We start from the raw sequence: 14,306 nt of genomic DNA, 5'->3' as shown, positions 1-14,306 counted from the left end.
CAACAAAACAACAAATTGAGAGGCATTAATTCTTGAGAAATTACTACACACTGAGGTAAGAAAATCAAGAGTTACAAGAAAACCAGGTTAACAATAAGTAAACAATTAGGAAATTTCAATAAACTATAAAAAAGCACCACATGGCCCCTGGGTGACTCAGCTAGTTAAGCGTCCAACATCCACTCAGATCAGGTTCTCATGGGTTCGTGAATTCAATCCCTGCATAGGGCTCTGTGCTGACAGCTCAGAGCCTGGAACCTGCTTCAGATTCTGTGTCTCCCTCCATCTCTCTCCCTCACCCACTTGCGTACATGCCTCTCTTGCAAAAGTAAAATAAACATTAAGAAAAATTGTTGGGGGAGGGTGCCCCTGGGCGGCTCAGTTGGTTAAACACCAGACTTCAGCTCAAGGTCATGATTTCACAGTTCATGGGTTCGAGCCTTGCGTGGGGCTCTGTGCTGAAACCTGGAGCCTGCTTCAGATTCTGTGTCTCCCTCTCTCTCTGCCCCACCCCACTAATACTCTGTCTCTCTCTCTCTCAAAAATAAACATTTTTAAAAAATTTAATTAAAAATTTTTTTAAAAAAGAAATACAAGAATCTAGAGTTGAAAAGTAAATAAGAAAAATGAAAAATTCACAAGAGGCACTCAGTAGCAAATTCATATGGCAAAAGACAGAATCTGTGAGCTTTAAGAGCTTTAAGACACAATCTGTGAGCCCAAAGAACAAAGAGAAAATGATGGAAGATAAATTAGCGAATTTTTAGAAAGCTGTGAGACAATGTAGTATTCCACCATAGCTATAATGCAGGTGCCAGAGGAGGAGGAGGAGGAGGAGGAGGAGGACGAGGAGGACGAGGACGACGAGGACGACGAGGACGACGAGGACGAGGAGGAGGACGAGGAGGAGGACGAGGAGGACGAGGAGGACAAGGAGGAGGACGAGGAGGAGGAGGACGAGGAGAAGGAGGACGAGGAGGAGGAGGAGGCAGAGGAGAAGGAGAAGGAAGAGGAAGGAGGAAGAAGGAAGAAGAAGGAAGGAGGAAGAAGGAAGGAGGAAGGAGGAGGAGAAGCAGTGGCAGCGGCAAGAAAAATTTCTGAAGAAACCATGGGGAAAAATCTGGCAAAAAGTGATGGAAAAACATTAACTTGCAGATTCAAGAACTCAATAAACCAAAAAAGGATAAAAACAAAGAGGATCACAACTAAACAAAATAGTCAAAAATCAAAGACAAAGAAAAAAGCTTAAAAGCATCAAGAGAAATAGGACTCAACCCAAAGAAAACAACAATACAAGGATGACATCTCATTGAAAATAGTAGAGGCCAAAAGTCAATTAAATCACAAAGTGCAAACAGAAAGCTATCTGTTAAAATTTTATATCCAGAATAACTATTATCAAAAAATTAAGACTAACAAAAGTATTTTCAGATGAACAGACTGGGAAAATTCATTACTAACAGACATGTCTTACAAGAAATAAAGTCCACAAAGAAGAAAGGAAATATAATATCATAAAACCATTAAACAGAAAATAATTTTTAAAAAACGAAAAAAATAACAGGGAGTTCTGGTTCAATGAAGATGGAGTGAAGCTAATAACAGCCTCTCAGTCTTACATATTAGAACCAAAACCACAAGAAAAACTGCAAAAAGCAATTTCCTAAGTACTAAACAAAAGCAGTTGCATTGCTGTAAAGGAGGTAAAACTTGGGAGAATTACCCATTATGAAGGTAAGGAGTCTCAATTTTTACTTTTCCCTTCTAAATCTGACCCAAAAGTGAGCCTTTATTTCAGAGGTGGATGTCAGAAGCTCAGCTGGCAAATAATGTGACAAAAACTGTCCTTTGGTTAGGGGAACTAACAAAACGGGTTTGTACAGGTGGTGGGGTGCAGGGAAGGAGGACACAGGGTGTGGTGTAGACCTGAAAAGAAGGAAATGGGAAAGAAAGATCCTCAAAATCTTTGTAAAAGCCCATAAAAACCCAAGGCTAACCCAAGAGATATACCTGCAAGGGGCAGACAGACCAGAACAGCAAAATCTTTCTGTATTGAAAAAAGACTTGAATTATCACCCAATTCTTCACCTAATTCCTGAGTACATTATGTGCAAAAATGACACAAAGCAGGACAAGACAGGTTTTTTAAATGAGTGATATCTGTAACCCCTACACACAGAGGATAAGTAGAACTTGTAGTCTGACCCTTCTTATTAAAACAAGCAAAACATCAACATTTGTTAGAGGATTTTAACAAAACACATAGTTTATAAAAGATAACATTCACAACATCTAGGACACATTAAAAAGTTACTCAATGTACAAAGAAGCAAGAATATGTAATCATTTCTCACAGGAAAAGACACTGAACAAATGCTGATGAGATGGGCAAATTGTTGGAACTATCACACAAAGATATTAAAGGAGCTATTATAAATATACTCCAGAAGGTAAAAGGAAACACAATCTAACAGGATCAGAAAATAGTTCCCAACCAAAAGAAAAAGTATAAAATTAACCATATTAAAATTATACAACTGAAATGTACAAATCTAAAATAAAATATTCATGAGATGAGCTTAATATCAAAATATAAAAAACAAATCTCCATAAAGTTAAAGATCAAGTTTATCATACATAGCAAGCTTCTTTTCAATAGACAGTATCAAATATGAAGAACAAAGAAAGAAGATTGAAATAAAAAGCACTAATATTCACATTACTAGAGACCCAAAGTAAAAGGAAAAAGATATAACTGAAGCAAGAAGTATGAAAATAAGGGTCTAAAGCTTATCAAAATGTGATAATTACAAAGAAAGCATAATGAAACTGTAGAGGAGCTAAAGAATATGTCTTTACAGCAAGTTCAAAAACGTAGTACCTTTTACTTAGCAAACATTGAAATAACCATACATTTCTCATTAGAAACTATGGGTACCAGCAAACAATGGAAAAATATTTTAAAGCACTAAAATAAGTAAAATTTCACACAGAATTCTATATGCACCAAAAATATCCTTGCATGAAGGCCAAATAAAATTATATTCAGAAAAAATAATTCAAAAATTTATTTCCAAAAAAAATGCTCAACAAAAAATCCTAATACAGTTCTTCAAGAATGAAAAATGAGGGGCACCCAGGTGACCCAGTTGGTTGAGCATCCAACCCTTGATTTCAGTTCATGATCCCAGGGTTGTGGGGATTGAGCCTTGCATCAGGCTTTGCACTGAGCATGGAGCCTGACTAGGATTCATTCTCTTTCTCCCTCTCTCTCTCCCTCCCTCTCTCTCTCTCTCTCTCTCCCTCTGCCCCTCTACCCTGCTCATGCTCTCCCATTCTAAAATAAATAAATAAATACATACATACATAAATACATAAATAAAATTGTAAAGATATGGAAAAATTTTTAACATTTTTCTTCCCTTACATTCTTTAAAACACATATAACAAGTGTAAATAAAAACTGTAACATTATCTAGAGAGACTAGCAATATATTATGTGTAATAAGAAACAATAGTGGAGGAAAGGGCACCTGGGTGGCTCAGTTGGTTAAGCATCCGACTTCGGCTCAGGTCATGATCTTGTGGTTCACGAGTTTCAAGCCCTACGTCAGGCCCTGTGCTAACAGCTCAGAGCCTGGAGCCTGTTTTGGATTCTCTCTCTCTCTCTCTCTCTCTCTCTCTCTCTCTGCCCCTTCCCCTGCTCGTACTCTCTCTTCCTCTCCCTCTCAAAAATAAAACATTAAGAAAGTTAAAGAAACAAACAAACAAACAATTGTGGAGGTTAAAGGGACAAATAAAATTGAAATGGTTCTAGATTCTATGTGAAGAGGTAAAATATTAACTCAAAGTAGACTGAAATCTCTAGTGCAACCACTAAAAAGATTACCAAGATAGATATAAAACCAAAAATTAATTTTTAAAAGAATACTAAAGGAATTCAAATACAAGGAACACAGGAAAAGAGAAACAGATGGGAAAAATTATACTGGGACAAATAAATAATAAAATGCTAGGTGCAAATAAAGCCTTATCAGTAATTATGTTAAAAGTAAGTAGTCTAAACACAATGAGAAGACTTAGTTTCTCAGAATATATTTTCAAAACTAAAAAATTCAATTATACTGTGTGTTTTAGTAATAGTTTCCACAAAAGAAGAAGCAACAGAATGTGTATATAGAGAAAGACAAAAAGATTTAAGGAATTGGCTCTCACAATTCCGGAAGTTTGATAAATCCAAAATCTGCAGGGTAAACACATACTCTGCAGATTGAGAAAAAAGTTATAAAGTCCAAAGGCATACTGTTGGCAGAGTTCATTTTTATTGGGGGAGATGAGTCTTTGTTCTTATTAAGGCCTTCAACTGACCTGATGAGAAACCTACTTTTCTCAAAGTCCACCAATTTAAACATTGATCTTATCCCAAAAAATGCCTTCACAAAAATACCCACAATAACGTTTGACCAACTATCTAGGCACTGTGACTCAACCATGTCAACACAAAATTAGCCATCACAATGTGTCAATAAGAAATTCAACTGGGGGCGCCTGGGTGGCTCAGTCGGTTAAGCGGCCGACTTCAGCCAGGTCATGATCTCGCGGTCCGTGAGTTCCAGCCCCGCGTCGGGTTCTGTGCTGACAGCTCAGAGCCTGGAGCCTGTTTCAGATTCTGTGTCTCCCTCTCTCTGACCCTCCTCCATTCATGCTCTGTCTCTCTCTGTCTCAAAAATAAATAAACGTTAAAAAAATTTTTTTTAAAAATAAAAATAAAAAAATAATAATAAAAAAAAGAAATTCAACTGAATACAAAGATACAGATAGGGGCACCTAGGTGGCTCAGTCCATTAAGCATCTGGCTCTTGATTTCAGCTCAGGTCATGATCTCACAGTTCATAGATTCAAGCCCCGAGTAGGGCTCTGCACTCACAGAGCTGAAGCCTGCTTGGGATTCTCTCTCCCTCTCTCTCTGCCACTCCCCCAGCTCACACGCACTTGTGCTTTCCCCCACCCTCCTCCCCTGTCAAAAGGAAAGAGGAAGGAAGGAAGGAAGGAAGGAAGGAAGGAAGGAAGGAAGGAAGGGAGGGAGGGAGGGAGGGAGGGAGGGAGGGAGGGAGGGAGGGAGGAAGGAAGGAAGGAAGGAAGGAAGGAAGGAAGGAAGGAAGGAGGAAAGAAATAGGTAAATTAAAAGTATAAGGGGAAAAAAGATATACCACGCAAACCAAAAGCAAAAGAAAGCTGGAGAGCTATATAAATATCAAACTAAGTAGATTTCAGATGAAAAAATAAGTTCACAGATACAAAAGAAAATGATATAATTATAAAAGCATCAGTTCACCAAACAGACATAAATAACAATCCTAAAATATAGGCATACTTCAGAGTTAAAAATACATAAAGAAAAATAAACCTACACAGAAATGAAAATGGAAAAAACATAATTATAGTCATATTTCAATAATCATCTCAATAAATGGTAGAAGAAACAAAGCGTAAGAGCATAGATTTGAAGAACACTGCCAACCAACTCAGCCTAATTGACATTTACAAAACAATTCCATCCAGAAACATCAGAATACATATACTTTTCCAGTGCACATGGAATATTTAGCCATATATACCATACACTGGTATGGTACCAGTATGGTACACCATAAAGCAATTCCCAATAAATGTAAATGACTTTAAGGCATACAAAGATACTTGCAGGCCACAATGGAATCAAAATTCAAATATTAAAATATCTCTGGAACACACTTCTTTAAGGCACATGGATAATACATGAAATTAAAGGAAAAATAGAAGCATTTTGAACAATAAAAATGTAATTAAAGTAAAAGTGCTTATGAAGAAACTTATAATAATAAATGCCTATGTTCAAAAAGTCTTAAAAAGTGAAACAATAATAAATTTGATCAACTTCTTGTCAGAGTGATCTGAAACAAGAAAAATTATCAGTATCAGAAATGAGAGATGTCACATCACTACATGTTCAAGAGAGAATTAAATGCAAATAAGAGAAAAACTATACCAATAAATTTGACCATTTAGATAAAAGACAATTTCTCAATAGAAACTTATCAGGGGCACCTGGGTGGTTCCCACTCTTGATTTAGGCTCAGGTCATGATCTCTAGTTCATGAGTTTGGGCCCAATGTCCAGCTGTGCACTGGCAGCATGGAGCCTGCTTGGGATTCTCTCCCTCTCTGCCTCTCCCTTGCTTGCACTCTCTCTCTCTGACTAAATAAACATTAAAAAATAAAATGTAAAAAGAAAGGAAACTTATCAAAGCTCATCACAGAAAAAATAGGTAAAAAAAAAAAAAAAAAAAACAGCCCTATATTTATTAAGGAAATCGGAACTGTAGCAAAAAACCTCTCTATGAAGAAAATTTCACACAAAAATAACTTCACTGGTAAATTTTACCAAACATTTAAAGAATAAATAACAATTACTCTATACAAACTCTTCAAAAAAGTTGAAGAGTAGGAAATACTTTCCAAATCCTTCTATGAGGTAAGCATTTACTCTGACACTTCAATCAACAGACTCTGAGTAAAGCAGATTACCCTCCATAATTTGAGTGGGCTTCATACAACCCATTGAAACCTTTAATAGAAAAGAAGACAGACACCTGGGTGGCTTAGTTAAGCTGGCGACTCTTGATTTTGGCTCGGGTCATGATATCATGATTCATGGGATCAAGCCCTGCATCAGACTCTGTGCTGACAGCGTGGAGCCTGTGTGGGATTCTCTCTCTCTCTCTCTCTCTCTCTCTCTCTATCTCTCTCCCTCTCCCTCTCTCTCTCAAAATAAATACACATTTAAAACAGAAGGAGAAGAAAAAAAAACTAACCTCCCTAAAAAAAAGAGGGAATTTTGCCAGCAGATTGCCTTTGGACTTAAACTGCAACATCAGCTCTTACATCTCCAGCCTGCCCCCCTCCCGACCATGTAAATTTTGGACCTACTGGCCTCAACAATCACATGGGCCAACTCCTTAAAATCAACCGTCAATCAATCAGTCAATCTCTCTGTCTCTCTCAACTGGTTCTTTTTCTCTAGATAACTCTAAAAATACACTCCCTTAAGGATAACATATAAAGCCATCTTCTAATAGCAAACGAGCATTGAAAAGTACTAAAAAAATATTTGAAATAGAGAACTGATGTGGGAAATTTACTGTAACTAGATCATTAGTTACCGTAGCTTATCATCTGGCAAAGTTGTTCTTAAAACTTTTGTGGCCCAAAATCTTTTTATTAAATGAATGATTTAAAACAAAAGTATTCTGGTTTTGTTGTTGTTATGGACTAAATGTATACCTCCCAATTCATATGTTAAAGCCTTAATACCTAGTATGGCTATATTTGGAGATGGGGCTTAAAAGGAAGTAATTCAGATAAAATGAGGTCATAAGGTTAGGTCCTTGATACAACAGAAATAATATCCTTATAAAAAGAGACAAGAGAGCTTTTTTTCTCCCTCCAGAGAGCTTTCTCTCTTTCTCTTCCTTCATACACATATAAACAGGTCATGTGAACACACAATGGGAAGGTGGCTATCTACAGTTTGAGAAGAGAGCCCTTACCAGACACCATACCTGCTGATACCTTGATCTTAAATTTCTAGTCTCCAAAACTGTAAGAAAATAAATTTCTGTTGTTTATGGAACCCGGTCTATGATATTGTGTTATGGAAGCCCAAGTAGATTAATACAATGATGATTTGGGATTGGGTATAAAGGTAGTGATATTTAAAAGGGAGGAAAGAGATCTTTTCTTGAGCCACAAATGAGTACTACTGTTCTAGGATCTAAAGATAACACTGTTAAAGAATTCAATCTTACAATACCTGTCTAACAGCACTAGCCATACAAAATATTCACATGATTTATTTGATCAGTCTTCACAAATTAAATAGTAACACAGCCTCTATAAAATTAAAGATTTCTTAAAAAAAAACATAACACATAAAACGGGTCTTATATCCTAACTCATTTATAATACATGATCCAATAGTACTTCCCATATGTGAGAATCTTCTATCATTTCCAAACTAAACTCTTATATTAAATATAATTAAATCCCTGATATACAACTCCTACCGTAATCCATTCCTCTGGTCAAAAGCAGGAATCATAGAGTTAGGATGTTCTGACATTAATGCAACAAGCAGTTGTAGGACATCCATTAGATTGTCGTCCTAAAATCAATGTAGAAATTTTTTAAAACAAGGAAAAAATAACTTTTTTGAACACTGTATACTTCCAAAACAAAAGAAATTCTAACTTAAAATAATATGTAGATATATGAGCAATATATATGTGTTTTTAACAAACTGGTTCTTAACAAACCAGTTTGTTATATATATATATTGAGCAATATATACTTGTTTTTAACAAACTGGTTTTTAACAAACATACACATATTCATCTGTTTAACTCAAAATACACATCACCAAATAGTCACATAGTTTCTTAATCAAAGAAACAAAACCCCTCTTATAATACAGTGTCAAGATTTCCGAAAACATATTCTATAGATATACTAACATCTGACCAAACAGGATTTTTTTAGAGAAGGTATATACATCAAGAAACTGGGGGAAGCGAAAACTAGGTTGTTTTCTTTTTTATAGCAAAACATATTACAGTCTTTAATAAGGTAATAGATGTTGTCAATCTGGTGGCAGTGTTGGGGACAACATATGTATCATTTCCCAATTTTTTTCACCTGGACCACTTTATTCACTGACCCTCTCAAGAAACTAGTTCCAACAGTAAGCTTTGGAGGAAATAAATGAACAGTTTTCATATATTATTTATTGACAGTAGTGAAAATATAGACGATCATAAATGTTTGCTGAAGCAAGACTACTGTATATAGTATAACTTGATAATATTGACAGAATAGCACAGAAGCATATGTAAGTTGTGAAATACAAAAAAAATTCCAAGAAATCCTATACATCCTTGGTTAAATATTCCAGTATGTATGCATATTATCAGAACCAACTTGGGCAATAATGACCCAAAGAGGAAAAGGGAAGCAGCTATCAAGAGCTAGTTATCTCTTGCCTTGTCTATAGGTTCTTGCCCACTGCTCTGGAGCTTTGGTTTTGGCACCTATTTGAATATCTAATTTTCAGTAAGTTAAGCAGATAATCTAGAGCTAGGGCACTGAGGCTTGGGAAAAGTATCATCTGAAGGAATTGAAAGATTCCTGAATTAACGAAATAAGAGAAAAGGGAAGATCACTGTGACTTCCAATTTCTCTTTTATGAAATACTTCAGTCCCTTAGGGAGTCAGGATTAATAAAAAAACAAAATCACGTTTCATTGGATCAAGACCCATGTCAGGCTCTGCACTGACAGGGCAGATTCTCTCTCCCCTTCTCTTTGTGCCCCTCCCTCCACTTGCATGCACAGGTACTCCCTAAATAAATAAATAATAAATAAACAAATAAACAAACAAATAAGTAAATAAAGATGTTTAAAAAAGCAAAATCATATGCAAAAACATTACTAGGAAATTCAGTTGAAAAATCTTCAACTATTACACTGAGTAAGGAAAAAAATGCCCTAATCAAGAGGAAAAAGAAAGCACAATCACTAATATTTTAGTCAAATATGATCCAATCAAGAAATTGAAGCTACTTTTCTACCTCAATTAAGATAGGTCAAAATAATATCTCTCATTTATTAATGATTTACAAACACATTATTTCATACTATAACAGATATTTATTAAAGCACAAGACATGAATTATAAGATAGAAATGTAAATTATCATTTAAAATTCTGTGCTTAACATGAAATTCCATCAATTCCGAATTTTAATTATTTAAAAAATATTTAATCCAATTATTTAATTAGATTACATTGGCATGTTTTACATTTATATTCTATTTTTCCATATGTTACACTGGTTCTTAGAGATACAATAAAGGTATTCTTTGGCATACTTTCTTATTCATTCAATAAGATCTAATTTCAAAACCTTTTAAAGCTTTTCATGATTATTCTCAAAGCCATCTGTGATAACACAGGTTATTTAAATGAAAGTTGCTAAGATTTAGTTCCTAAATACATTTACTCCCCCAATGATAGTCATATAATTAATGAAAGATAATTTTAACTTTTTTACTTTAAAAAAAAATGACACTACAGCTTCAAAATATAAAATCCCAAAATATAAAATTCAAATGTTACCTCATGCATAGTGAGTAGGTAATTAAGAATGGCCTGTAATTCATCTTCCTTTACTCCAGAATCCTTTAAAAACATAACATAAGTATCTTAAACTTACATATAAAAAACTTTTTTAAAAAGGGAAATACTTTAACATTTTTTCAACCTGGTCAGTTGCAATAAATATACAAAGATATAATCACATAGAATCTAAATTTAAAAAATGTACTAGGCGAGGGGTGCCTGGCTGGCTTAGTCAGAAGAGTGTGTGACTCTTGATCTCAGAGTCATGAGTTCAAGTCTCACATAGGGTGCAGAGATTACTTAAATAAAACTTTTTTTAAAAAGTATTAAAAAGATATGCAGTAATCAAGACTGGGTAAAAGTCAAAAGAAATAACATCAGTATCCTCTTTTCAGAACCATATATGGTAAGCTATCCAACAGAGCTACAGAATTCTGAAGAAAAACAATAATTAATGTTAAAGAGTACTATCAACAGCTACCACTATATCAAATACAGAAGACAACTTTTCCATTTCTTTTTTCTATTAAATTTGGAAAGTAAATGAATAGCTTCTAAAATTACCAGCTAAAACATCAGGTATTAAAAATTGAGTAGTACCTTCCCTGAGGTTTAAAACACAATACTTTTAAATATGAACTCAGTATTTAAATTTTCAACCTATCCTATCAACTTATTAACAATAAAACAAAGCTGCAATGAGAAAGAGAATTACAGGGGGCCCCTGGGCAGATCAGTAGGTTAAGCATCTGATTTTGGCTCAGGTCATGATCTCACAGTTCATGGGTTCGAGCCCCGCGTTGGGCTCTGTGCTAACAGCTCAGAGCTCGAAGCCTGCTATAAGTTCTGTGTCTCCCTCTCTCTAACCCTCCCCTACTTGCATTCTGTCTCTCTCTGTCAAAAATAAATAACCATTAAAAAAATTTTTCTAATAAAAGAGAATTAGAAAAAAAAACACTAGAAAAATTTTTTAAAAACAAAATTCAAGGGATAAATTTTTTTATAAATGGAAATAAGGTATCTGAGTCTAAAAGATATACTAAAAGCTTGGTCCATGTAACATAATATTAAATTCTAAAAAATAATAAAATGATGACAGGAAACAGGGAATAAAATTTTGACAAAAAATTCATTTATGTATTGTTATCTTATAAAAGCAAAACACCTTCTTTAAAAATAATAAATATTACTTTACTTACAACAGAATTAAATGGGACAAAGGCAATCATTTCTAAAGGCTGATATATCTTCCTGGTATATTTATACAGGGAAATTTTTTCTCAAAACCTGAATGTCAGGTACAAGAGGCCCCCTAAAAATGAAACCTCCTAGAAGAGTTTTGTTGACTACTGTATCACTACTGCCAAGAATAATACTAAGTACTAAACAGAAACTCAGTAAATATTTGCTGAATAAAAGAATAAATCCACTTGCACACCTACAGAAATTCATAACATATATTACAATTATCTCCAATTCTGCAATAATATATATCCATAAGTGCACAAGAAAGAATGAAAAACATAGAAAAAAGTATCTTTCAGAGTATTTTCCAATGTGTAATCCTAGGAATCCAACAAAGAGTAAATAGACAGTATCTTACGTGAAATTAGAAGTTAAAATACAGAACATGCCAAAGTAAAAGTAAAAATAAACTTACCTTCATCACTAACTGCTTAATGAACATCAATAAGAATGCTCGTAGAGAAAATATTTCTTTTTGATTAGGTCGTGGTCCGTCTTTGGAAAAAAAAATATATACATGCACACTTAGTGTTTCAAAGACCTTAAAGCAAAGAATAAAATTGTCTTTCCTAATAGTTTCTGTACATTTATTTGAGAAACATAAAAGTGAGTCACCTAAAGGGACTTAAGCCTCAATACTATCATTTAGAACTGAAAAGATAAAGAGTTTCCCAGACGAGCAAAAGGTAGAGAAGTTCATTACCACTAAACATGCTCTATAAGAAATATTAAAGGGATTTTTTTAGGCAGGAATAAAAAAAGGCCATAACTAGAAATAAGAAAATTATCAGAAAGAAAAAAAACACACTGGTAAAGGCAAACATATAGTAAAGGTAGGTGATCACTCACTTGGAAAGGTAGTATAAAACTCAAAGACCAAAGTAGTAAAATCAACTCTATCTACAATAATCAGTTAAGAAATACACTAAATAAAAAGTTTAAAATATGGTATCAAACTATAAAATATTGGGAGATGAGGGGAGCAAAAATGTAATACTTTTAGAATGCATTTGAACTTAAGGAATGACGACTTAAAATGAACTTCTATATACTTAGGTTTTTAGATTTGAAGCTCATGGCAACCACAAAGAAACCTTTGAAACACAAAAAACAAAAAGAAAGGAATCCAAAAATAACACTAAACAAAATCATCAAATCACAAGGAAAAATAGCAAGAAGGAAGAAAGGAACAGAGAAGTACAAAAAAAAAAAAAGTAAGTCATTTAACAAAATAGCAATAAATATGTATCAGTAATAACTCTGAATTTGAATGAGTAAGAAAAAAAAAGGTGGGGGGCCTGGGTGGCTCACTCAGTTAAGCATCTGACTTCAGCTCAGGTCATGATCTCGCAGTTTGTGAGTTTGAGCCCCGCTGACAGCTCAGAGCCTGAAGCCTGCTTCGGTTTCTGTGTCTCCCCCTCTCTCTGCCCCTCCCATGCTCACACTCTGTCTCTAACTGTCTCAAAAATAAATAAACATTTAAAAAAAAAACTAAAAAAGGGGCGCCTGGGTGGCGCAGTCGGTTGAGTGTCCGACTTCAGCCAGGTCACGATCTCGCGGTCCATGAGTTCGAGCCCCGCGTCAGGCTCTGGGCTGATGGCTCAGAGCCTGGAGCCTGTTTCCGATTCTTTGTCTCCCTCTCTCTCTCTGCCCCTCCCCCGTTCATGCTCTGTCTCTCTCTGTCCCAAAAATAAATAAATGTTGAAAAAAAAAATTTTTTTTTAAAACTAAAAAAAAAAAAACAAGACCCTCTATATGTGCCATCAAAAGACTCACTGCAGATCTAAAGATACACATAGACTAAAAGTGAAGTGATGGGAAAAGATATACCATGAAAACAGATATGAAAAAAAAGCTGGACTGGCAATACTTATATCACACAGTAGAGACTTTTTAAAAAGCTGTAACAAGAGATAAAGCACATTACAAAATGATAAAGGGATTAATCCAACAAGAAGGCATAATACTTGTAAATATTTATGTGCCCAACATTGCAGCACCTAAATACATAAAGCAAACATTACCAAACAAAAAGGGAGAACCTGACAGTAATACGATAATAGTAGGGGATTTTAACACTCCCCTTACATCAATAGATAGATCATCCAGACAGAATATGAATAAGAAAACACTGGCCTTAAATAACACATTAGACCATATACACTAAACAGGTATGTACAGAACATTCCATCCAAAAAACCCAAGACACATCTTCTCAAGTCATGAAACATTCTCTAGAATATTAGCATGACAGACCACAAAACAAGTCTCTTTAAATAAATTTAAGAAGACTGAAATTGCAGGAGCACCTGGGTGATTCAGTTGGTTAAGCCTCCGACTTCAGCTCAGGTCATGATCTAGCAGTTTGTGGGTTCAAGCCCCGTGTCAGGCTCTGTGCTGAAAGTTCAGAACCTGGAGCCTGCTTCAGATTCTGTGTCTCCCTCTCTCTCTGCCTCTCCCCCAAGCATGTTCTGTCTCTCTCTTTCTCAAAAGTGAATAAACATTTTAAAAAATAAATAAGATAGGGGCACCTAGGTGGCTCAGTCGGTTGAGTGTCCGACTTCGGCTCAGGTCATGATCTCACCGTTCCCAAGTTCAAGCCCCATATTGGGCTCTGTGTTAACAACTCAGAGCCTGGAGCCTGTTTCAGATTCTGTGTCTCCCTCTCTGTCTCTGCCCCTCCCCAACTCGTGCTCTCTCTCTCTCAAAAATAAATAAACATTAAAAAATATTGTTCAAATAAAATAAAATACATTAAATTTTAAAAAAGACTGAAATTGGATCAAGCATCTTTCCAACCAAATGATATGAAACTAGAAATCAATTACAAGAATAAAATTAGAAAAAA

General features: G+C 35.0%; 1 protein-coding gene across 2 annotated transcripts in view; it reads right to left on the bottom strand.

Moving 5' to 3' along the window:
* The window catches only part of LOC112858054 (lipopolysaccharide-responsive and beige-like anchor protein), a 245,590-nt gene that overhangs the window by 90,929 nt on the left and 140,355 nt on the right, over positions 1-14,306 (bottom strand). For both annotated transcript variants that reach the window (XM_086704118.1, XM_086704117.1), the window contains exons 15-17: positions 11,874-11,953; positions 10,211-10,273; positions 8,105-8,202 (exon numbers count right to left, since the gene is read on the bottom strand). In XM_086704118.1, coding sequence (XP_086560244.1) covers positions 8,105-8,202; positions 10,211-10,273; positions 11,874-11,953 — 241 coding nt within the window. The remainder of the gene's footprint in view (positions 1-8,104; positions 8,203-10,210; positions 10,274-11,873; positions 11,954-14,306) is intronic.

The sequence above is a fragment of the Puma concolor genome, chromosome B1 (genome assembly GCF_028749965.1).
Source record: "Puma concolor isolate L17-30 chromosome B1, mPumCon1.1.hap2, whole genome shotgun sequence".
In the NCBI taxonomy this organism is placed as follows: domain Eukaryota; kingdom Metazoa; phylum Chordata; class Mammalia; order Carnivora; family Felidae; genus Puma; species Puma concolor.
Note: the sequence above shows the minus strand (reverse complement) of the source record. Positions and strands in the feature narration are given on the sequence as shown.